The sequence below is a fragment of the Rutidosis leptorrhynchoides genome, chromosome 1, assembly GCF_046630445.1.
Source record: "Rutidosis leptorrhynchoides isolate AG116_Rl617_1_P2 chromosome 1, CSIRO_AGI_Rlap_v1, whole genome shotgun sequence".
NCBI classification, from domain to species: Eukaryota; Viridiplantae; Streptophyta; class Magnoliopsida; order Asterales; family Asteraceae; genus Rutidosis; species Rutidosis leptorrhynchoides.
Genome location: NC_092333.1, coordinates 597,300,174 through 597,327,346, shown reverse-complemented (window position 1 = coordinate 597,327,346; position 27,173 = coordinate 597,300,174). Strand labels below are relative to the sequence as shown.

Sequence of the window (27,173 nt, the reverse complement as noted above, 5' to 3'; positions counted from 1 at the left end):
GGTAATGGAAGATGCACCAGTTTTTGGGAAGACGTTTGGCTCGGGGGTAATAAGTTGCGTCTTCTCTTCCCGAGGCTTTATCGATTGGAGCAGAACCAAGATGCTCGCGTAGCAGACAGAATACTTATGTACAACGATACATGGAATGCGAATTGGCAATGGCAAAGAAACCCATCCGGGCGCACATGTGGTGAGTTATCTAGCTTGTCCAATCTATTAAATTCCTTCAATTTTAATTGCGGTAATATAGACACTTGGATTTGGTCAATGTCGAGCAACGGAAAGTTCACTGTTAAAAGTTTAGCGTCGGCTTTGGATGAGGTGGTTTTATCGGGTAAGAACAACTATGAAGAAACCATGCGAAATAATCTAATTCCAAAAAAATTAGAAATTTTTGTATGGCGTGTAACACAAAAGAGATTGCCCGTTAGAATTGAACTAGATAAACGAGGGATTGACCTTCACACCGTGAGGTTCCCGCTTTGCGATGACGACTTAGAGACGGTGGAACATTCATTAATCTTTTGTAACAATGCTATGGAAGTTTGGAATCGGGTGTATAGTTGGTGGGGTCTCGGAAATATGAATAACTTGAGTATAAACGAAATCCTTCGAGGCAAAGCTTCATCAGCTAGCATGTCATGTTTTGGATCAAAAGTTTGGCAAGCCGTGGAGTGGGTGGCCGCATATTTCATTTGGAAGAATCGTAATAATATGGTGTTTCGTGGCAACAAATGGAATGGTGCAATTGCATTGAACGAGATTCAAATTAACTCGTTCGAATGGATCTCAAGAAGAGCACGTGGGAAGAATTTCGAGTGGTTATCATGGTTGAACGATCCAAGTGTCTATTTACGTAGTTAGATTTGAGGTGTTTTTCAGTTGGGCATTGCACCCTTAGCAACCCACTTTGTAATATTCGTGTTATGTAATATTGTGTCGGGGGCTCTCGTTTTGTTCCCTCTTGTACTCTTTCTTTGTGTTCTATAAAAGTTTTCTTGCCTTTCAAAAAAAAAAAATAATAACAAGTAAAGTAAATTTAAGCATCAATAAACATTTGAAAATAAGAATGTTGCCACTCTTATATCTAATAATAAAGACGTGAAGTTGGCTTATCTGAACCAATATACGCCTCTTAAAAAAAACAACGGTATCCAACTAAGAAGAAAGTGTTGTATTACACTACCACATGTTTTAATTGTTTGTACATTATACAATCTTATTTGTTACTCAACTATTAAAACAAAACTAGTTTGTAGGTCCGCGCGTTGCGGCGAAATAGGCATTGAATAATCATAATATTTACGTCAAGTTAGGTTACCTGAAGTTGGGAGTCAGTTTGAGCTAGCTTACCTATATGTGATATTGTTCTAGTGTTACCTAAAGATTCCATAATTTTGGGTGATATATCCCACGGTATTTGTTGAAAATAACATTGGTTTTAATGTTGTCAAAGAACAATAAGAATGTGAAGAATTCGCTATCAATCGTCTGTTGTTGTTTTGTCCTTTTCACATATAAGTTCTTTGTATTTTTTTTATTTTTTTTTTATCTATGTAGTTGACATTGTTATTAGACAACACCACAATGGGGAGGTGTAGACAACAGAAATAAATAAATAATATGAAACCAATCCTTGACATTGTTATTAGATTTGACAACAGATTTTACCATCGTTATTACCAACAACACAATGGGGAGATGTAGATATCAACCATGCAATATGTAGCAAACTTCACCAAAAATAGATAGAATAAAAACAATAAAACAGAACCAAAAATATAAACCCCTTCCCTTTGGCAAACTCCTAGGGGCGTTTGGTTCGTGAGATTTGGAGGGATTTGCATTTCAAATCCCATGTTTGGTTGGAGAATTTGATTGGAGGGATTTGCATTCCAAATCCCATGAAATCCCATAGATGAAGGATTTGAAAATCCTTTGTGTATGTGTGGGATTTGAAATCCCATGTTCTAAGATTTTACGTTTACGATTTACGTTTCGCGTTCACGTTTCGAGGTTCGCGTTTCGAGTTGGCTTTAGGGGTCCGCGTTTCGGGTTCGCTTTTTGGGTTCGCGTTACGTGTTCGCGTTTCAGGTTCGCGTTTCGGATTCGCGTTTCGGGTTCGCTTTTCGGGTTCGCGTTTCGGGCTCACAATTCGGGATTGCATTTCGAGCTCGCGTTTTGGGTTCACGTTTCGTGCGCGCGTATCGGTTTCGCGTTACGGGTTCTAGTTTCGGGTTCGCGTTTCCGGTTCCATTTCGGGTTCGCGTTTGGGGTTCTAGTTTCAGGTTCGCGTTTTCGGGTTTACGTTTCGGGTTCACATTTTGGATACGCGATTCGGGTTCGCGTTTCGGTTCGCGTTTCGGGCTCGCGTTTCGGGTTCGCATTTCGGGTTCGCGTTTCGTGTTCCATTTCGGGTTCGCGTTTTGTTTTCGGGTTCGCTTATCACGGTCGCATTCCCGTTTTGTTTAAACGTTTCGATTGCGGGTTTGCGTTTTGCGATCGCGTTCCCGTTTCGGGTTCGCATTACATATTTTGAGATTTGAAAACCTCGAACCAAACAGATGATAGGATTTCAAATCCCAGGATTTCAAATCCCAGGATTTCAAATCCTGGGAATTGAAATCCTTGAACCGAACGCCCCCTACTTTAAACTGTATTAAACACAATCAGGATATATTGCTTCCAAATTCTAACTCGAATCTCCCTCGATAACGCTTCAAACTTTGTCGATCATCAACACCCGTTTTACAACAGGATCAGTCTCAGCAATCATTGAAGTAACATAGTGGTCCATATTAGACGCAGGCCTACGATCCTCAAAGTAACCTTTCCCATCTTTCTCAGTGTCTCTTCCAACACGAATAGACGCACCACAGTTTGCAACACCCTACAAAATGCATAATCACGTCACGTCTTTCAATACAACAATGTATAACAATTTGGTGGCGTAAGTTTAAAACAACCTTGGTAATGTGAAGACGAAATAGCTAGGAATGAAACGTCCCCATTTGAAAGTGTTGATGTCAGCAGTCTTGTGTTTACCAGTGAGCCTACGTTCGTTGCCTTCACCATAAGCCGCAATGTGTTCGATGTGCCTTTTACCTAATTTCTCAATAGCTTTCTTAATGATCTCGTATCCTCCCTCTTCCCTCATGGATTTAGTACTAACATATCAAGTGTAAGATAAACATTATCAATGTTTCAAGAAGACTTTTAGGTTAGTGCATTTGCAAAAATATACCTGTAGTTTGTGTGAGCTCCAGCACAATCATTCAAAGTCTGTTCAAACACAATCATTCAAAGTGAGTATCCTTCTATTTTACATTTACAAGTAAGAATTAGTGCAATGGTTCGGTGCATTTGGTTGTAATAGGATCTAGGTTATCATTTGTATCAAAGATCGTAATATCTTTCAATCGACTAATTCGTAACTTCACTATTGGGGCGGGCGATTTTTTAAAGTCTTTTATGAACCGACGATAAAATCCCGCGTATGTATATATATATATATATATATATATATATATATATACTGTAAAATTCAAGTTAAAAAGAAACAATTCAAACTAAAACAGACCGGAATAGGTTTTGTTTTTTGTTTTTTAATATTCAAAAGATGAATCTTACCTCAAAGATCCAATGTCTGAAAGAAAAAAAAATGGTGTGCTGATGTGCTGGACAACCTAAAACAAAAAATGTATTGTATTGAGGATTCTATGTCATTAGCAGAGATAACGGGAATCTGTTTCTTAGTTTCTCTTTATTCGGGTCTTCGTACCTGTGTCTGACCTTTGTAACTGTTAAATCATTATGAGCATGATGTTCATTGTTTTGGCAATTGATAAAGATGAGTTCTTGACTTGTTGTTTTAGTAGTTGAACATGTGTATGTTCTTTATTCAAAATGTTTGGGTGAAAATGTTCGAGTAGTCGGCTTAACATAAAAAGGGTGATAAATCAGTATGGCATATTAAATTAGATTGTACATATTGAAATGAAAGTATTCTATCTATCTAACTACAAAATAATCTACTCACGTATCTTGTTACAAAAAATCTATTCAATAATTTATAAAAAGGGTAAATAAAACTTACATCGCAGCTTAATATAACTGGCTTCTTGAGTGATTTGTGTAATCTTCACTGCCGGTTCGTTCCACATAATCAACGTGATAACGATGTCGTTGCGATACATCTAGTCAATTAGCAAGATGCATAAGATTATATACGAAATCCATCAGATACCTAACAGCGGAATCACAAAACGGGCAGAGCCATTGAATGCTCAAAGTTGCAAATATCCACCTTCGCATCGAAGAACAACCAATGATTCAGAAGACAATAGGCTTCGATCGCCCACAGCATCAGGTTGCACAATATTATCAGTTTGAGTAGTAGGAACACCAACTGTGGTAGCACACGGTAACAGAAAATAAAGTTACCAAAAGAAGAAACAAACATCAAAAGATAAAAAACTAACCGAATTCAAGAATGTTAGGAAACAATACCAGTTGCTGATTGTTGGCTTGGAAGATGCGGGTGAGTAAGTGTAGGTAAAGACATTAATTTGTCATAACCAATGAGAGACACAGATGCAGATGCAACTTCCGATGACCCTTGAGAAGAAACATGATTCACATAATTGTTGTACTGCACTACATTCCTCTGGCAAGAACATTACCATTATCAACCTTACCAGATACATACTCATTACGGCTAATTTTTTTTTTTTTTTTTTTTTGCCTAGCCATGTCTAAGTGAAAGAACAAACTAACAAAACAATTCACCATCGCAAACCAAAAATCAGTAACCATTCACCATCGCAAACCAAAATCAGTAACCATTATAAAGAAAGCATGCAATTGACGAAAGGAAACAGAAGTAAACACAAAAGGCCAAGAAGAAATATTTCAATCACCGTTAAACATACGAATGACCCGGGACAGCAAGACCCTGAAATCATGACCTACAAGCAATATAAGATAAAACTGTCACTTTGAATAGTTGAACACAGTCAACAAAAGTCTGATGGCATAAATAAATACAAATAACAGCTAGTTAACTGATGTAAAGTAAATACTTTATTTATATTCAATATAAACGTAAGAAACAGATACGTCGTTTAGAATATTTAACCAAAGATATATACAATCTGAGTCAATATGGGTTTATATATCTCTACCCCATAAATTCAAAGAATTAACTTAAATTGGTTAAATAAATCGAATACATAAAAGTTACGACACTCTATTTTATTTTATTAGTAGTTAGTAGTTAGTAGTTAGTAGTTAGTACTTAATAATCTACGTAAATGAATACAAAGATGTGTTGTTATTACCTGGAGACATAGAACACTCACACATGACAAAAGTATGTATCCGAATCAGCAACTTACATTTGATGCAACTACAGTGATAATAACTGCATCAGGGATGGTCTGCAAATACAACAAATCAATATATCTCAATCATAATTTCCTTTAAAAAATTATAGATATTTGAATATGTGAAGAGAAAACAGATGTGCTAGTTGCCAATGGCAAATACGGGCGAAACTATTGGTATTTAAGAATAAGATGCAATATTTTCTAACCCCTTTAACAAAATATCATTAGAAAAAAATCAAAGACAATCAAAATGTTAAAAAGAATTCAAAAAACAATATGAGGCTCATATATTTGTTTAAAATCGAGCAAGAAAACATGTACCGCTAATCCGCTATGGATGCAACTTGGGAGATGTAGGCAACATAAGCATTGTTGGTAATGTCGCATGTTCAACGACTGAATGCCAACTCCACAGAGTCACTAACAATTTCAAATCATTTTAAAAGACAATTGTAAAGAGACTTCCTTTGCATATTCTTGCTTGAAATTATGCTAATTTTGACTATTTCACAACCAATAAGATAAACAACACAAATAAGTAAACACAAACGGAAGAGATTGACACTTTTGTTAGACAAAAAGAGAGAAATAATGTTTAATTTTTCGAATAAACAAAGAATGATCATTAAAGTTGCTGAAATTAGTAGATGATAAAATACCTAAAAGATGTTTTGATGATGATGATGATGATGATGATGAAGACAGGCTTTCCTCTTCAGATATCGTCATGGCCGGCGCATTTGTGACAACGTTGGCGGCGTCGAGCAGCGGCGACGACAGGTTGATGATGATGAGAGACGGTGTTTCCTCTTCCACTGTGTTCATGGTCGCGGCGACGTCGAGCAGCGGCGACGGTTACAGCTTCCATAAACGGCGACGGAAGTTTGATAATTTGGGAGATTAATCAGGAGTAGAGGTATGCTAGAGATTAATCAAACGATTATAACCCTAATTTAATTATTTGTTCAGCGAAAAGGAATCATCGGAGTGCAAATAAAGCGAGGGAAAATGGGTGTGAAGATGCGGTTGTATAGTGTAGAAGATTGGAGAGAAAGTTTGAGGTATGGTGTTTGGATTAACAGTGAAGATTGGGTCGGGAAGATCCGTATGGGATAAAACGGTTTCAGCAGTATTTTTGAGATACTGTTAACGTTGGCCATTGGCCAATAAGGAGGTGACACCAATTACCACAATTTATATTTGTATATTTATATAAATGAATGGATCCAACTACAAAGAAAGTCTTGTATTACGTGCTTTAATCGCTTGTATATTTTATGCGACCATAAAACACTACAAGAAAAATGAGTTTTAGTGATAAAGGCTATTGGTCACTAATAAAATTAAAATGGTCACTAAATCAAGTTAGTGACCAAAATAGGTTGGTCACTTCTCGTCACTATAGATCCGTCACAAAATATTTTTAGAAACCAAAATACCAAAAATGATCACTATAGTGACCATTTATTTGGTCACTAATATAGTTTAGTGACCACGTTTTAATGGTAACTAAATAGCATTATTAGTGACTAAATATTGAGTCGTCACTAAAAGATCGTCACAAATGAGCATTTTTCTTCTATTAATATTAAGATTTTTTTTTTATAATAGTAATTTTAATCAAATTTCTTGCAAAAATAGAAAAACGTTTTTTTTTATAAAAATGGTAAAACCGAAGTTTGAAACTTCGGTTTTGCTAAATACGAAGTTTCAAACTTCGGTTTTGGGTGATCATGTCAGATAAACCCTAAACCGAAGTTTGGAACTTCGGTTTTGCAGATAAACAGTAAAATCGAAGTTTCAAACTTCGGTTTTACAGTCTGCTTCAACAGTCTCAATTATGGACTGGAACCTGCAACCCTATCATGTCAAAATCTGATTTATCATCTTTTTACATTTATTTATATCACCATTATCATCAACTCAAACACAAACATCACCAAGAACACAATTCAAACATATTAAAGTCAGTTTCAAACACAAACATCACCAACAACACAATTCAAACAAATCAAATTCAGTTTCATACATCAACAATTACAAAAATTTCTATAATTCGTCCATTATGATTCATTTTGTTTGGGAAGGCCAAATTTCATTTTAAAATGGTTGGCTTACTGGTGATAACACAACAATTAGAAGGAGTTTTGTGTTGAACACTAAGGTTAACTGTATACAGTAAAACCAAATGGCGTATGATTAAATTTGGCCAAACTTCGGTTTAGAGTTTATCTGACATGATCACCCAAAACCGAAGTTTGAAACTTCGGATTTAGTAAAACCGAAGTTTCAAACTTTGATCTTACAAAAAAAAAAAAAAAAAAAAAAAAAAAAAACGCTTTTCTATTGTTGCAAGAAATTTGATTAAAATTACAATTTATAAAAAATTCGAAGTTTCAAACTTCGGTTTTACCATTTCTGTAAAAAAGAAAAAAAAAACGCTTTTCTATTGTTGCAAGAAATTTGATTAAAATTACTATTTATAAAAAAATCATAAAATTAACCATATGAACTTGATGCAATCGGGACATACATAATACATAAATGTGACATGATAAAAAAGGCAAAATGTTGCACCTACAACATTATACCCCAACACCATCACATCACATGCAATTGTCATCATCTAATTATTAAACTGAGAAAGTAGCCATCTTTTTTGAAAACGTTGTTATTGTTATCTTTATCTAAGTTACAACACATCATCCACATACCTACCCAAAACATCCATATTAAACTAATTAATATATTAATATTTGGTATATTATGCCACGATAATTGTACCCTAGCGTTTCCACGTTGATTGCGTTTGTCATTTGTCAGTAACAAGAAAAATCGAAGATGCTCACCTTGTCATTTGCCTATGATTTCAATACAAGGTACAACCTTTTAAAGCATTAAGGTTCAAACACTATAGAAGAAACGATTACACTAAAATCAAAACAAAACCACCACTTAAAACAAAACCACCACTTCAAATAAACCAAAAATCAAGAACACACTAGAACAATAAAAAACCAAAACACAAACAAAAGAACCTTAACAAAGAAAGAAATCAACCGACGGAAAACATAGACTTAGGACCAAACTCTAAAATACAAGGAAGCAGAGAGAACACAACAAAAGCGTAGACAACTATCCCCAAGGGTCAACCCCATCACCGAGAGCATCCATAAACAAACCGAGCTTTTCACCAGCCAAATTTATCTTATTACTTTTCAAGACCGGTGATATTGCTCAAAATATACATATTTATCTTCGCAATATCTCCCTATTTTGGTGGCATTTCGATACGGGTTGTGATGATTAGTGAGCAGTTTGTGGTATTTAGTCATTTCGGGTTAAACATGGTCTAAAAGTTCATATTTATGCTAAGGAATCAACCCTTGGGCCAAAGGAATGAACCAACTGAAGTTTTGGAGTGAAAATGAAGTTCTAGGGTCAAAAGCGGCGCTCCTATGGTCAAAAGCGGCGCTCCTATGAGCTAAAATGTAAGACCCGAATAATTATCGTACAGAAGTGTAAATAGGGTACTTAAAGTGTGGGAAGCAGTGTGTAATTAAACAGAGGTCAGAGACTGCCCAGGCCCTTGTGCGCGCCGCGCAGGGTAAGTGTGCGCGCCGCGCAGGGTAAGTGTGCGCGCCGCGCACTGATACTGTTGATAGATTTCTGTTTTAATTTAAATTGAACGTGGGGCATTTTGGTCTTTTCACTTGAGGCCGATTTAAAGCTACTAAAAGGCTGGTTGGAGTCTTTAGTTCACATCCACCAACATCATCTTCTCTCCCATTCAATTCTTGAGTGAGAAACCCATTGAGAGAGAGAAAGCTCAAATCAAGAAGGAAAAAGTTGATTTCGGGCCAAAACGCGAGTATTAAAGTTGTTCATCTAGTCACTAGCTATGTTGTGATTGTGATGGTAAGTCCTAATCTTAATTTCCTTATTTTAATTTGTTTAAGGGTTAGGGTTTTGGGTTAATGATGAACATAGAATCCATTATTGGTGATTTTGGGGGTTTTGGGTAAGATTGAGTCATGAGGACTCAAGAATGACTAACCTAGGTTTCAAAATGATAATTGGTGTTTATGAGTCTTAAATGGTTAGTTAACCACTAGCACACTTTGATATTAAGTAAGTGGGTGTTATTTGGGTGTGTTGATGACCCAAAATGGGTGTGTTAACCTTGAGATGGGTCAATGGAGTCTTTGGTGACCTAAGTGGTCTAATGAGTGTGAAAATGCGATAACCTTATGTTAAAAAGTGTATTAAGACCATAATCGAATTAATGTTAGGGGTTTGGCGTAATCCCGACCTAGTGTTAGAGTTAATGGTGCAAATGGGTCACATTGCACTATGGGTCAAAATGACACTTGAGGGGTGAGTAAGTTGGTTCACCAACTTGAATGTATGATTAATATTGTGCATAATGTAATAGGTGCGTTACGTTGAAGGTTGCGAGCTCGATTTATCATTCACCAAAAAGCGATAAGGTGAGTGGAATAATTATACATGTGTGTATGTAATGTATTTACTTGTGCGAAATGAGATGTGAGTTTTAAGTTCGGGTATGCGATACCACATCTTGTTGGCATGGGATGAGGGTTTAAAGTTCGGGATACCTCATCTTCATGTGTGGCATGTGATATGGGTTAAAGTTTGGGCGTTCGATACCATATCATATGTATGTGTGCGGGCGTGAAGTGTGGGTTTAAAGTTCGGGCGTTCGATACCACATTTCACGTGACGGGTGGGTTTAAAGTTCGGGCGTCGATACCACCTAAGGGACTAGTGATGCATACTAGTGTGTAAGACCCAAATTATTATTGTACAGCAGTGTAAATATGGTACATAGAGTGTGGGTAACATTGTGCAGTTAAACTGGGTCAGAATCCATTCAGAACACTAGTGCGCGTCGCGCACACCTAGGAGAGCGCGCCGCGCACTTCTCCTGGGCACATTTTTCTGGTTTTTAATTCATTTTAAATGGAGGGTAGTTTGGACTTTTCACTTATAGCCGAGTTTATGACCTCCAGAGGACTGATTGGGCTCATTACTTCACATTCACCAACCACATCATCTTCTTCATAAAGTAGAGAGAGTAGAGAGAGAAAGTAGATCTTGAAGCCTTTCAAGTGGGTTTTCGCTAGATCGGGTTCAAAGCTTGAGTGTGCTTTACTCCTAGCATCTCTTTTAGTGTGTGGTAAGTCTCAAACTTGTTTTAGAGTTAATTTTTGTGTTTAGAGTCTTAGAATGAGACTTAATTGGTGTTAAACCCAAGTTAGTGCAAATTGGGGGTTTGTGGTTTGGGTTAAAGTGTAAGAGCTCAATTAATTGTGAAAATTGGTGTTTATGAGTCTTAATTGGTTAGTTAATTACTAACACACCTAGTTACTAAGTGAATGGGTGTTAGTTAGGTTAGTGGATGACCCAAAATGGGTGTGTTGACTTTAAAATGGTCAATTGGGAAATGATTGACCTAATTGGGAAAGATGGTTATGAAATACCCCGATTTTGTGGTAGTTAGCGTTGTTGGACCGTAATCACTAGCTTTTAGTGATTAATGATGGTCTTGACCTTAATTGGACGGTTTTGGTGTAAATGGGTGATTTAATGCATTAAGTCATTAAATGCACATGAGTAGGTTGTTGGTGTTAGTCCAACTAGTTGAGCGTTGACTTTATATTAATATTATAGGTGATTTCGTTGACGATTGAAGAGCTTGTGGGCTTACCTTCGTTTTAGATACAAGGTGAGTGGAATGATTATATGCGTATGTATATAATATATTTATTTGTATGCTATGGTATGAACCAAAGAGCCGGTAGTGCCATAGTAGGTGCGATTATGCTATGATGCGAACCAAAGAGCCGGTAGCATCGTAGTGTGTGTGTTACAGTGTGAACCAAAGATCCGGTAGCACTTAGCGCGAGTATGACTCAGGTTGTGATGTGAACCAAAGAGCCGGTAGCATCATAACCGATGCGTATGGTGTGAACCAAAGAGCCGGTAGCACCATGACGCGAGAATGGTTAACCATGGTTGTGTATTGTATTGTAGCATATTGTATTATGTCAATTATATGCTATTGATTATGCTAGTTGCGGTTTTGGAGATTATTAGCTTCGTACTTGAGATGGTATGCTAATTATATTGCTAGCATGTATGCGGTATGTGTGTAAGTGATTGCAAGTAGGTATATTATATATGTATGTGTATAATTATTGCATTCACTAAGCGTTTTGCTTACCCTCTCGTTGTTTACCTTTTTATAGACTCCGGCGTGGACAATGGTAAGGGCGTTCGTTTGGATTAGTGATCCCGCTTCGTTATGTTAGGAGAAGCTTTTGGACGTATAGCTTTTTGAAGTTTGACCGAGATTTGGGTAGTTTAACCCCCAAACACCATGCTCAAAGTGTAGTTTGGAATTTAAACTAATGTGGTCGAAACTTATATTTTGTACGAAACTCGTAATTCGGCATATGTGGGCCCGGTTTCGTAAAACTTATTTTATCATTGAAACGTGTTAGTTTTAACAATTATAATATGATGTGAAAAGCGTTTCGTCTAAAAGTGTCGGGAAGTGGGAGATCATTAAACGAAAATTGAACATTTTGGACAGCGGGCTGCCAACCCTTGTGCGCGCCGCGCACATAAGGGGCTGCGCGCCGCGCACCCTGCTTATATAAATAAAAAAAAAATTGGTCTATTTTCAGTTGAATATTGGGTTAGGTTGTTACATAATGGCGTCTGCGTGGCTAACGGTTCATTCGCGAGAATCGTTCCCTTTGTGTTTTGGTTAACCATGGTTGTGTAGTTGTAGTGTAGCATATTATATTGTTCATGTTATATGCTATTGTTGTGCTAGCTTGTGTTATCGGATTTAGCGTTATACTTTGCGATGGTATGCTAATTTAAATGCTAGCGTGTATGAGGTAATTGTGTAAGTGATCGCAAGTAAGTAGATTATATATGTACGTGTATAATTATTGCATTCACTAAGCGCATTGTTTACCTTTTTATAGGCTCCGGCGTGGACAAGGGAAAGGATATTCGTTTGGACTAGTGATCCCGCTTCGTTATGTTAGGAGAAGCTTTTGGACGTTTAACTTTTGAAGTTTGACCAAGAGTTGGGTAGTTTAACCCCCAAACATCATGCTCTAATATCGTTTGGAATTTAAACTAATTTGGTCGAAACTTATATTTTGTACGAAACTCGTAATTCGGGACGATGTGGGCCCGGTGTCGTAAAACTTATTTTATTATTGAAACGTGTTAGTTTTACTTATTATAATGTGTTGTGAAAAGCGTTTCATCTAAAAGTGTCGGGAAGTAGGAGATCTTTAAGCGAAAAATGTAAATTTTGGACAGCAAGTTGCCAGGCAGTCTGCGCGCAAAATGATTAGCTACCATTGTTACGGGTTCAAATCGTGTCAAACAAGCGATGTACGACGATTGTTGAGCAAGATGGGGCGGTGTGAGATGTACATATATGCTTTTATGTTATGTCCTTTCGTTTCATTGTTTAACCTATTTCCGTTTTATAGTATGAAGACGAGAAATGGACCCGAGAACAATGAAGGGGGTACGAGCGAGGATGTCGAGTTTACGGCCAAGGTTGAGGCCATTATGTAAAGGCGTCATGCGGCCTTTCTAGAGGACGTTAAGAAAATGTTCTTAGATTCGATTGATGAGCAAGTAGTCAATCTAGTCAAGGAACAAGTTAAAATTGTTCTTCAAGAGGATAACGTTGGAAGGCGAGACTTTCACTATAAAAATTTCAAAGATGCTCAACCTCCCACCTTTGAGGGTGAACGAGACCCGCTCAAGAGTGCTCGTTGGATTTCCGACATAGAGGGGGCTTTTCGTACTAGTGAGTGCCCTCTCGATAAAAGGACAAGGTATGGTAGGTAGTAGCATGATGAGGGGTGATGCCAAGTTGTGGTGGGATGCGAAAATTCGACTTTATGGTGAAGAGCAAAGTATGGGTTTGACGTGGGACGATTTTAAGGAGGAATTTTTCAAGGAGTACCGAACTTCGGCCGATCTTTCGAGGCTTAAGGACGAGTTGCGTACTTTGAGGCAAGGGTCAATGGATTTGAACACTCTCAAGTCCATTTTCTTATCAAAGACCCTCAAGGAGTAGGTATTGTAATGACCTGTCTTTTTCTGTTTACTTTTTGTTCATCTATTTTAAATCCGTTATTTAATTATAACATCACCCGTTAATTTGCGTTTTTAAAATATTTCGTTTAGATAATTCACGCACCCGTATTTAAACTTGAGGGACCAATGTTGTCAAGTGGGCAAAGAGATGATGTGACGACCCGAAAATTTCCGACTAAATTTAAACTTTATCTTTATATTATTCTGACACAATAAGCAATGCTTGTTAAGTTAAATCTCAAGGATTTTAAACTATGTTTATACATTCATTTAAACCTCGACCAAATTCCAATGATTCACGAACCATTAAATGAACATATATGAATATGTATGTATATGTGTATATGTTATAAATTGAAAATGTCAACAAAGTATTTAAACGTATAATGCTTTATATGAACGTATTTGTTTCAATATGATTATCGACGAAATTAAAAAAAATATATTAAATGATTGAATTATCAGAAACATTGAATTATGATTACAAGTCTCTGTTGAGAGGTCCACTATGATTTGAGAAAATCTATTCCTCTTAACGATATTCGGAATAATTTGTAAAACTATTTATAAATAAAAATAAAAAGTGTCATTTACGAAAGTTAGACAAAAGCTAGTGGAGAATTGGTTTCCATAATATTCTATTAATCTATTTTCAAACGTACAAAAACGTTTTCAGTTTAAAAAGAACTTTATTATTAAAACGTATATAACTTTTATAAATATCTAGAATCACTTTTGATAACTCATTACTTAACCAGTATAATAAATATAATGATATTTATATTTTATTTCATTAAATATATATAACGATTTAAATTAATATTATATATATTTATACGGGTATTATACATACATAGTTTTTATATTTTTATTATACTTTAACTTTACCTTTACTTTACTTTTACTTTACTTTAACTTTAATAATTCACTTTAATAATTCATACTTTAATAATTCACTTTAATAATTCATACTTTAATAATTCACTTTAATAATTCATACTTTAATAATTCACATTAATAATTCATACTTTAATAATTCACTTTAATAATTCATACTTTAATAATTCACTTTAATAATTCATACTTTAATAATTCACTTTAATAATTCAAAAATCTATTATAAATAGAATTCAATAGGTTTCATTATTTCATAGAAACTTGAAAATATATTTCTCTAAACTCTCTCAATCGATTTACATATATATATATATATATATATATATATATTTGCTCTGTATTATTTCAAGATATTATTAGTATACATAAAATATTACGACGGAGTGATGTCCGAGTGATTTCAAAATAGTTTTTTGAATGAGTCGAAGCTAAGGAAATTATGGGTTATAGCTATGGAGGTGATAGGTATGGTTCATGGGTATGCTCGTGAGGTCAATCTAGTGTTTATCATCTCCGTTGCGTCTACGTACTTTCCTGTAATATTGAATCTCAATATTGATACGTGAGCACTCATAACTTAACTTTTATATATCAATAGTGTATCCCTGACTAGTGCTCGAGTATATAGGATTATGCATGGTTGTACATTCGATATTGTCCTTAGATAGGTTTGTTGAATCCTGAATTAGATACATATGCTACTGAGATAGGGTATATGATATGCATGTCATTGGAAAGCTAGCGAAAAATTAAGAACTTTTCATTTAGATATTGAATGGTTTCGATGAACGGATTAGAAGTTATAGTCAACTGAATTTTAGTATTATTGTTAAAATGATTATTATTACTATCGTCGTTATTATTTTAATAGAAATATGATTATTATTATAAAATATCATTATTACTATTATGTTAGTATTATCATTTTATCATAATACCATTTTTAGTAAATATAAATATTGTTATTTTTTTTATAGAATAATAATTATTATTATTACAAAATAATACAACTTTTACTTATTATTATTATGATCAATATTATTTTATTAAATAAATAGGGGATACAAAGATATTTTTCACCACGAGTAATATAATTACATTAATAATACTTACCACTATAGTTTTACGATATTAAGTGAACTTTATAAATTTTACTACTTAAGATATATAAAAGTATATTTTATCATATATAAACGTTAATATAAATTTTTATTAATAAATGACTTTTATTATTATAAAATCTAATAAATATTTTTAAATATATAAAACGACTATAGTTAAGTTATATAATAAATACGTATAAATTTTAGAAGTCATTTTGGGTCAAGTTGACTTTTGCATATTAGTCTCGAGCATTAGGATTGTGGTACACTATGACTTGACCAAAAATTGTTAGACAAATATTGACCAACATATAAATATATATAATTAATATAGGTTCGTGAATTCGAGGCCAACCTTGCACATGTTAAATGACGTTATATGTATTTTTACTACGAAATACAGTATGGTGAGTTTCATTTGCTCCCTTTTATATATATTTTTGGGACTGAGAATACATGCGCTGTTTTTATAAATGTTTTACGAAATAGGCACAAGTACTAAAACTAATTCTACGTGGGTTTAAACCAGAAATATACCCTTAGCTTGGTAACATTAAACTACTTGTCTATGTACGGTAGGCGCAAATCCTAAAGATAGATCTATTGGGCCTGACAAACTCCATCCTGACTATGGGATGCTTTAGTACTTCGAGGTTATTTTAAACACACCTGATCTGGTGTACTTCAGAGGGTAAAACATGAACGTTAAGGCTTGTTACCGGGTGCATACAACTTATAGAATACTTTTATACACTTGTGAGTGTACATATATTTATAAACGGAAATCTTGTGGTCTATTAATATATTGAAATGATTGTTATGATAAACCTATGAACTCACCAACCTTTTGGTTGGCACTTTAAAGCATGTTTATTCTCAGGTATTAAAGAAATCTTTCGCTGTGCATTAGCTTATTTTAAGGATATTACTTGGAGTCACTCATGGCATATTTTGAAAGACGTTGCATTCGAGTCATTGAGTTCATCAAGATTATTATTATGTCAATTATAGTTGGATGTATTATGAAATGGTGTGCATGACGTCAACTTTCGTTGTAAAGAAAGTTTGTCTTTTAAAAACGAATGCAATATTTGTAAAATGTATCATATAGAGGTCAAATACCTCGCGATGTAATCAACTATTGTGAATCGTTTATAATGTATATGAACGGGTCCTTTCAGATGACTAGGTCAACTAGTCAACCTTCATCCTCCTCCATTCATTTCATCCTCCCATCTTCCACTACTTTCATCTTTTTGCTCTCAAACCCCAAATCAAAGAATCATCATCTATTTTAAATCTAGCAAGTGTTCTTCAAAACAAATTACATATTTGGAATCCTTGCATCTTCCTCTTCGAATCCATACCAACTTCATCTCGTTTGGGTAACTTTCTAAAAACACTAAATTTCTTGTTCTTGATCTTTAAAACTTAAAAGTGTGTTAATTAGTGTCTATGACTCAAGTCTAACATGATTATGTGATTTATTTGCTTGTTCTTGCTATTTTGATGTAACTAGCTTAAACTTGAAGATGACTTGCTTAATCTTGAGACTTGTTTGATTAAATGTTGTTAGATGTTAAAAGTGCATGTATTAAATGTGTTACTAGCATCACTAGCTACAATTTGGTATGTAAGTAGACTTGGAAAAGCATCATTAACATGATTAAGGATTTTATGATTTTTGGTTAGGGTTTGGTAGCCTTAAATGTGATTTTTGATGCATTAAAAGCCTTTCAATGTTGTTTGTAAGTGTTTGATAGTATTGTATGCGTAATTACCTACGAAATGGCGTATTATATGTGTGTATTAAGTTCCCGAATCATCTTATACAATTTATGAACTTGAAACTTTGAAAATGGACTTTTAATGATCACTTGACGAGAAATCGGTTATTGTAAACAATGTTTTTATTTGATGAAATGTGTTTAGTCGTATTCCTCGTTAAAATACCTTTAATTTCCAACGATGTATGATATGCGTTTTTAGAGTTTTTGGATCATTAGTTATGAATGAAAGAAGTTTGGCTCGACACTTAGAAAAATTCAGCATTTCAGCACCTGGAGGACCCAAGTTGCGACCGTAACCCAGGCCATTACGGCTGTAACCCAGGCCATTGCGGCCGTAACCCAGGCCATTGCGGCCGTAACATTATGGGCTGTCCAAAATTGTCATTTTTTGTTTAATTCTAACTATGCTACGCACCTCCGATTAACATGTAAGTTGTTCTAAGATGCTCGTATATGATTATGTGACTTATAAAAATTGTTCGAGACCCGACCCGAACATGTTGACTTTGACTTGACCAAAGTTGACTTTTATTCAAACTTAACCAATACTTTGTTTAATCATTATAACCTCTCTCTTGTACTTGTATCTTGCTTGAAACTTGACATCGTGATTCACATGCTATATAATCGAGTCGTAACGAGCCATAGGACTAATTGAACACTTTGACCGACTTTATACTTTACCGATATTGATACAACCTATTGTTTAGATCAAGACTAGCATTTGTTCTTACACACATTAACTTTGTGAAGTATATTTATTCTCGTGCACTCAAGGTGAGATCATAGTCCCACTTTTACTCTTTTATAGTTATACTTGGGATGAGAAAACATAAACGTTTCGCTTTACAAAGTGAACACAAGTACGAAAACAAATATTCTACGTACGAGTTAGAACAGATGTGATGACCCGGAAATTTTTGACCAAATTTAAACTTAATCTTTAACGTTTTTGACACGATAAGCAAAGTCTATGAAGTTGAATCTCAAAATTTTTGAACTACTTTTATATATTTAAATACCCTTCGGTTGTTTTCGACGTTTCGCGAACAATTATATGTAAATAGATACATATATACTATAACTTGAAAAGGTAACAATGTATTAATTGTTTGATACTGTACATTAAACTTATTGGTTTAAATCTCTATTTGAATATATATGATAAGTTGAAATATTTATTATTAAAATTTATTTATAAATAACTTTCAATGTGTATTTAAAAACTAATTTATGTATATTAAAAAGATATATACATATATATATATATATATATATATATATATATATATATATATATATATATATATATATATATATATATATATATATATATATATAATTTCAAGTTATTTAGTAAACGATAGTAACATTCGTTTATTGATTCGATTGATATTTAGATAAGTTAACTAAAGCGTTTAAGATGAACCACTAAAACACTAATTTGCTACAGTATTTTCAAATTGCTACAGTACCCAAAATGCTACAGTGTTTTCGAAAATCACTATTTGCTACAGTGAATTGCTACAGTAAAAATCGCTATTTGCTGCAGTGAATTTGCTACAGTAACTTGCTACAGTAAAACACTATTTTAAAATGTATTTTAACAAATATCGAGACGATGATTTATAGAAGTAAATGACCAAAACACTCAAATGTATAAGTTATATTTCGAGTGATATAATTTAGGGATAATTTAAGGCTATATTTTGACTAAGGTACGTGTCCCAAAATGTAATGTACAAGTTTTCTCAGCGTACGAAAGGACATTCGAAAAACCGGAACCGAGACATAAGTCGAGTGATGACGTACGACTTATCGGAGCAAAAGTTACAAGTCCACTAAGCACGGGAATAAAATATAATATATAATTAATTAATTTAAATTATATATATTATATATATTATTATTAAATTATGTCGACTAACAAAAAGTTAAAACATTGTGACCAGGTACAGCTGGCCATGCGATCGCATGGCCATATCAAATGAAACTCATGCGATCGCATGACAATGGATTCCAGATTACATCTATAAATTGATCGATTTCTGCACTTTGATTTTATTTTATTTCATATACTCCGTAAACATTTAATTAATTAATTATATTATTATTATTATTATTATTATTATTATTATTATTATTATGATTAATATTGTTATTAATCTTAATATTATTAGTAATATTATTATTAACTAGTATTATACATAAAATACTACGACGAGGTCATGAGCGTATCACTTTCAAAATGGTTTTCAAGTGGGATAGAGCTAAGGAAATTATGAGTTATTGCCAAGGAGATTATGGGTAATGTTCGGGGGTATATTTGTGAACCAAACCTAGTGTTTATCATCTCCGTTGCGTCTACGTACTTTCCTACAATATTGAATCTCAATATTGATACGTTGAGATCTACGATTATTTGATATTCCGAGTTTCGGTCACATTACGATGAACAACTTTATGTGCTGCTAAGGTGAGTTTCATTTGCTCCCTTTTTAATTGCTTTTGCAATCTATATTTTTGGGCTGAGAATACATGCACTTTATTTTAAACACAATGGATACAAGTACATACTAAATTCTACACTGAGTTAAACCGAAAATCCCTTAGCTTTGGTAACTAGTAGCTGCCAGTACATAGGATATGGACTGGTGGGCGCGAATAATTGTATATGGATCCATAGGGCTTGACATCCCCGTCTGAGCTAGAGCGCTAGCCTTTTAACGGACGTATGTTATTTGAGTTTAGGACACGTTGGTTTACGTGTATTAAAACGAATGGGGTATTTATCATTATAACGTTAAAGTTTAGTTACCAGGGTGCTCTGTTATGTAGAATCTATTGATAAACGTTTCTGGATGAAACAACTGAAATCTTGTGATCCACTTTTATATAATCTATTGATAAACGTTTCTGGATGAAACAACTGAAATCTTGTGATCCACTTTTATATACAGATTATGCGAAACACTAAAACTATGAACTCACCAACCTTTGTGTTGACACTTGTTAGCATGTTTATTCTCAGGTTCCCTAGAAGTCTTCCGCTGTTTGCTTATATGTTAGACAAGCTATGTGCATGGAGTCATACATGGCATATTTTTCAAGAAAACGTTGCATTCACCAAATCATCACCATGTATCTTATTTTGACTGCATTGTCAACGGAAGTACTATTGCAAACTATTATTTACAGTGATTGTCTATATGTAGAAATTATCAGATGTCGAAAACTTTTGATTTAAATATTCATTTATGGTATACCTTTTCAAAAGAATGCAATGTTTACAAAACGTATCATATAGAGGTCAAATACCTCGCAATGAAATCAATGAATGACGTATTGTCCATATGGATTTGGAGCGATCGTCACAACAGAAATCCTCAAGTCCAATTATCATTAGTTACACTTGTAGGGTGTAAGCGAGAACTTATGTTGTGTGGCCATACGGGTTTGACGAACCCTCATTCGGATGAATGAAACGTATTTTCGGGATATAGTGTAGGTTCTAACACTATGATGCAGAGGTACTATTCAGTTAAGTCTTGATAATTGGGTGCTCGTGATACAAACAACAACTTTTAGAATGTAAACGATTTGGATAATCACTTATTACTAAATCTCGTGGTTCAATACAATATACTTACTAAACCTATAATTTCACCAACGTTTTCGTTGACATATTTTCTATGTTTTTCTCAGGTCCTTGAATGCTAAGTGATACATGCTTCCGCACTCTACTTTTTGATACTTGCTTGGATGTCGAGTATACATGCATACATAGAGCGTCTTTTGACTTACTTTAAATTGTGTCGCATAGGTTTCAATTGTACTTTAAAACGTTGTAACTTATTTAGTCGTTGAACTACTTTGTAAACTTTGAAACATCTCCACATTTGAAATGAATGCGACATATTTTGCTCAAACGTTATTTTAAAGACTTATGACCACGTAACGGGACCTAAGTAGATGGCACCGTCAACGATTTTGTTGGGTCGCTACAGATGGTATCAGAGCTGGTTTAACCTTAGCCGTAAAGGTAGTCACGCGCGCCGACTGTCGCGCCGGGCACCCAAACGGACTATGATTTTTGGCGGGTTAATCGTAGAGGGGGTTCTCACAGTGTAACCTGTGACGAAGCATTGGCTCTTTGATAGTGCTGTAAATGAACATATATTTAGTATCAATATCCTTCCAATAGGTAAAACTTTTAGTTACTATTGTTCTATTTTTATGTAATAATCGTTTAAATAAATAAGTGCGAAGACAAAAGAAGAAAATGACGAATTGAAGACGCAAATGACCAAAAAGCTCAAATGTACAAGATACAATCCAAGTGGTTCAATTTATTGATGAGAAACATCTAAAAATGACAAGAGTACAAGCCGCAAAATGCAAAGTACAAGATATCTAAGCGTACAAAAGGACGTTTAAAAATCCGGAACCGAGACATAAACCAACTATCAACGTACGACTCAACGGAGCTAAAATTACAAGTCAACTATGCACAAGAATATAATATAATATATAATTAATTATATATATATTATATTATATATTTATTCAGCAGCCCACGTTTGTATTTATTGGATGAGCTGGATTTCGAACCTCCACAATCGCGGAGCTCCAATGCACAAAAGTACCGCGATCGCGGAGCACACAGTTTCAAAATCTGCCTATAAAAGGCCACGAAGTCTGCCGAGTTTTTGCACACCAATTCAATCGATCTCTCTCTATTATATATATAATTATATATATTTATAATATATAATATAGTTTAGTTTTATATTAGATTAGTTTAGTTAATGTAACGGTTAATTACGGGTTTTAAAGTCAGAGTTCTATCCGTGTAACACTACGCGATTAATAACCACTGTAAGCTATGTTCTTCCTTTTTAAATTAATGTCTCATATTTAAGTTATTATTATGTTTATTTGAGCCGAAGTAATCGTGATGTTGGACTAAATATTAAGACGGGGTTATTGGGCTTTGGATCATAATTGGGGTTTGGACAAAAGACCGACACTTGTGGAAATTACACTATGGGCTATTAATGGGCTTTATATTTGTTTAACTGAATGAGAGTTCGTTAATTTAATATAGAGATTTACAATTTAACGTATCTATAAATAACCACATACACTCAATCGGACACGATGGGCGGGATATTTATAAGTACTAATAATTGTTCATTTGACCGGACACGAGAATGGATTAATAGTCAATGGACTCATTAAAATAGGGGTGGATTACATACAAGGACACTTGGTGTAATTGTTAACAACGTATTAAAACCTTGGGTTACACGCAGTCGATAACCTGGTGTAATCATTAACAAAGTATTAAGACCTTGTTAAAGTTTAAGTCCCCAATTAGTTGGAATATTTGACTTCGGGTATAAGGGTAATTTGACGAGGATACTTGCACTTTATATTTATGACCGATGGACTGTTATGGACAAAAACCAGATGGACATATCAAATAATCCAGGACAAAGGACAATTAAACCATGGTAATAAATTAAAATCAACACGTCGAACATCATGATTACGGAAGTTTAAATAAGCATAATTCCTTTATTTTATATCTCATCGTACTTTTATTTACTGTCATTTTATTTATTGCACTTTTAATTATCGCACTTTTATTTTATCGCATTTTTATTCATCGTTATTTACTTTACGCTTTAAATTAAGTTAATATTTTGCATTAGGACTTAAAATCGACAAACCGGTCATTAAACGGTAAAACCCCTTTTTATAATAATAATAATACCACTTATATATATATACATATATATATATACATATATATATATATGCATATATATATATATATACATACATATATATATATATATATATATACATATATATATATATATATATATATATATATATATATATATATATATATATATATATATATATATGTTTGTGTGTGTATATCTATATATATTTATACAAATATAGTTTAAAATATATATAGCGTTAAATTCAGCTAGCTCCCTGTGGAACGAACTGGACTTACTAAAAACTACACTACTCTACGATTAGGTACACTTCCTATAAGTGTTGTAGCAAGGTTTAGGTATATCCATTCTATAAATAAATAAATAACTTGTGTAAAATTATATCGTATTTAATATTATTTCATAATAAAATTAATAATATTTTGTACTACACCTCGCACACATCAAGTATTTTTGGCACCGCTGCCAGGGACTCGGTGAGAAAAGCTATATTTTTATCTCTAATTTTGTAAAAATATTTTGTATTATTAATAAGTGTTAAAAAAATTAAAAATAAGAAAAGAAAAAAAATATATATTTTTAAGAATTTATCCATAAAAGTATTTTTATTAAGTTTTTAAAATATAAATTTATTTTTATTTTCTTACTATTATTTTATAAAACTAAAATAATCAACTAAATATAATATTAAAAAAAATTCGAACTGGGCCAGATAAATTTCAAAGCCCGATTCAGTTTTTAATTAAATTAACCTGGCCTGAGTCTGTTTTTGGCCCAACAGCCGAACCCAACACCATTAAACTCCGCAGTCGTGGAGTCTCTCTGGCATAAAACACTGCAGTCGTGGAGCCTGCTCTGTCAGGAAACATAGTACTCATTAATTACAGAATTAGGGTTTAATTAATTATTATTATTATTATTTACCCTAATTAGGGTTTTTAATTAATAATTAGTTTTTAATTTTATTCTTAATATATAATCCGTATTTTTTAGTCTAAATATTATTATTAATTATATAGAATAATATTTTTATATAATAATAATATAAAAATAATATTTTTATATAAATTTTATTTTTAGTTTATATATTTTTATAATTTTTATCTTTTAATCGTTTAATTCGTAATTTTTATATTTGTCGTTCGTTATATAGTTTTAAGTTTAGTATTTTGCCGTAGTATTTCTAGATCTTTAGGCTTTGCCGTAAAATCCCTTAAGTGCTTTTTCTTTAAAATTAAGATTTAGGCGCTTTAGAATTTTGCGACGCCGTTTATATATTTTAGTGCCTTTTAAGTAATTGCCGTTTTCGAAATTGAATTGCATTTAAGTTTTAATACCTTTAGGCGCAACTTTTTAGATTTAATTTTTAGACTTTTAAGTTTCGATGTTTTTCTTTCTTATTTTTATTTTTAGGTGTTTTTCGACGCGCTTTTTATTTTTTATTTCTACGCTCTAGTTTTTAGGACATAGAATTTTCTTTAAATTTCTTTAAATTTCGACGAAAAATTATTGTAAGCGATTGAATTAATAGACATCCAAAATTTTCTTCTTCGTAGTAATAGTTGGATTTGTTAGTGGCTGAGTTGTGGATTTTTCGATTTAAAGGATCCTGGCTCCCTACTGCATCTTTTGGCTATTCGAAACGTGGGCAAAAGCAGAAAAGTCTATTAATTTGATAACTTATATATAATTTTTAGTTTTATATCTAATAGGATAATTAGTGAATGCACTACATTGTAGCTAAAATTTGGCCATCAAATGGAAAATTTTGAAAACAAGGCTATGGAAACTCTTTTTGAAATCCAAAATCAATTAAATCAATATTCTCAAACGAGTGTTGATGAAAATTCGTTCGATCAATCTTGGATCATGAATGACGAATCAATAACTGGTTGTGAAATCTGTGGAAATTATCACTCAACATGGGAATGTTATTATTACGTTCCTATGGAAAATTATGCACCCATGGAACCTGAATGGAATGATTATGAGGAATACAATTCAAATTGGGATTATTCCCAAGAATATATCCAAACTTAACAACCAGAGGACGAGGAAAATTATGTGTCTGAAAATTTATTAGATTATATGAAAATCAAACTCGAAAAATTTGACGCTCAAAATGAACAAATGAGAGAGTTTGCAAATAGGAAAGTTGAAACTCTATCAGACTACACACCTATTGATCTGAGGAGTCGTGTGCAAGAATATCTCATATCATCGAATTTTGATGAATTCGAGAGCTCCGAAATCACCAATTATCCCGATGATACTTTTTATTCAGTCTTACCAATTTCACAACATACCGACACATTAACCTCTACCGACGAAATCATTGATCCATCAATGGATGAAGAAGAAGTAAGGGTGACAAATTGGTACTCTTGGGAAAATAATAACGTTGAAAATTTTACCCCCGAGACCAAAGTAGTGGGACCGATAAGAACCGTTAAAGAAGAAGATTTTGCTTCGATCCCGAAATTCACCATTCCACAACCTTTCAACCCAATATTCTCAATAGACGAGTCATCTACCGAAGATGAACTACGAGCTGTAATAGATAATGACACCTCGGATTTCACCCAATTGGGTAATAGAGGTGAAAACTTTAACCCCGAGAATGAACATAAAGAAATGTTAGGAATTGTCTACCCTAAACAAATATGTATGTAAGTGTATATCCATCCATTTGACCAAGAACCAGAAAAGAGACATATCCATTTACTAAAAGCTACACTTAAAAAAGAATTAAGTAGTGACGATCGGGTGGGTCTAAACTTTAAACCCATTGATATATTTTATACCACCCGAGATGTAAATAACTGGCTCACTATTTTAATTCGTGGAACTTATTCTACCGACTTCACATGTCGTCAGCTAAGTGTGGGGAAGTCTAACCCCACTTAACGTTAAATTAGGGGTTCGAGTTAGTGCATAACTCGTTAATGAACATGCATGATAAGTTAGGGTAAAATACGCATTTTCAAAGATTAGCAAACAGTTCAGAAAAGGAACCATTTTTGAAGAAAAACATGTGTGATAAAACAATAAAAGGAATGAACGATGAGGTGCACCATCTATCATTCGACGAGCTTTGTAATTACAAACTGGGTATTTTTAATCACTTTCTACACTAATCACCCTCATGAATTTAAAATTATAGTCTGATTTCATGCAAATGAGGGCATTGCATGATCTCAAGTGTGGGGAAGAGTTATAAATTCTCTCGGGTTTGCACTTGGTTTATTTGCCAAATTTTGTGAAAATTTGAAAAAATTTCAACTAAATGAATTCAAAATCATGTTTATACATATTTATGAACGATAAAACTATGTGTTAACACCGAAATTATTGTTACCTCGGAAAGGACATAAATTGAGAAACAACCCAAAACGCTTGAATTCATTTAAAATGGAATAGAAGAAAATAAAAAGGCAAAGAAAGAAAAATAAAAGCCAAGTGTGTGAAATATTTACCAAGTTATGTAGAACATATATCACATATTTTTGTACAAATAATTGAAGATACTTTTGTTTTGGACGATATTAATCAGTTTTACCCAGTTTATTGTGATATAAATGGAATTTAAAAGGAAGTAAAGTCTTTCGAGAAAAAAAGACACGCGCTTCTTGATTTAGGTCAGGAAGTTGTCGTCCAGACCAGTTGTAGAGTCTACGACAAACCTTGAAAAGTTTTCTCGAAAATCAGCTGGAAATCCACGGACCTCAGCATCAAACAGGGTCGCCAAGTGGTCAGACTTATCCTATCAATGAGAGGATCTGTCTCGTAAAATGGGGAGGGCGCCATGTAAATTAGCTTGATAAGACTAATGAATCAGACCTCCGGAAAGGATAATCTCCTTAAAGATTAAAAATCAGCTTTTAAGCCTGATATTACTCAATCCTTAAGATTGACCTTAAAGATTGAGAATTACAAACTCATGGAATTCAATGATATCTAAACTCGAGCTTGAACGAGAAAATATTTTGATCAAATTAAAACCGATTTGTTTTTCTGAAAACCTATTTTCAATGCGTTCATTACCATTGAACGTAAAATCCTAGGAATTCACCTGGA

At 33.6% G+C, this 27,173-nt stretch overlaps 1 protein-coding gene and 1 long non-coding RNA gene across 3 annotated transcripts; both read right to left on the bottom strand.

The window, feature by feature from the left end:
• Positions 1-1,851: 1,851 nt before the first annotated feature.
• On the bottom strand, positions 1,852-4,662 carry LOC139883834 (uncharacterized). Its single transcript, XM_071867958.1, has 7 exons — positions 4,510-4,662; positions 4,307-4,408; positions 4,097-4,196; positions 3,631-3,686; positions 3,245-3,282; positions 2,967-3,167; positions 1,852-2,890 (listed from the first exon to the last, which is right to left on the bottom strand). The coding sequence occupies exons 2-7, from the start codon at positions 4,364-4,366 to the stop codon at positions 2,773-2,775; spliced, it is 573 nt and encodes a 190-aa protein (XP_071724059.1). The 5' UTR covers positions 4,367-4,408; positions 4,510-4,662; the 3' UTR covers positions 1,852-2,772.
• Positions 4,663-4,721: 59 nt separating this feature from the next.
• Positions 4,722-6,441, bottom strand: LOC139883828 (uncharacterized). 2 transcript variants are annotated; one of them, XR_011771868.1, is made up of 4 exons: positions 6,047-6,441; positions 5,709-5,807; positions 5,340-5,438; positions 4,722-4,967 (listed from the first exon to the last, which is right to left on the bottom strand). It is a non-coding gene; the product is annotated as an uncharacterized lncRNA (long non-coding RNA). The 2 variants fall into 2 exon arrangements; XR_011771869.1 differs by lacking the exon at positions 5,709-5,807.
• Positions 6,442-27,173: the final 20,732 nt, after the last annotated feature.

Coding starts and splice junctions, on each gene's coding strand:
- LOC139883834 (XM_071867958.1), bottom strand. CDS start 4,366: ATGCTGTGGGCGATCGAAGCCTATTGTCTTCTGAATCATTGGTTGTTC. Junction 3,687..4,096: donor CAGTTATATTAAGCTGCGAT/GTAAGTTTTATT, acceptor TTTTTGTTTTAG/GTTGTCCAGCACATCAGCAC. Junction 2,891..2,966: donor TTCGTCTTCACATTACCAAG/GTTGTTTTAAAC, acceptor TGCATTTTGTAG/GGTGTTGCAAACTGTGGTGC.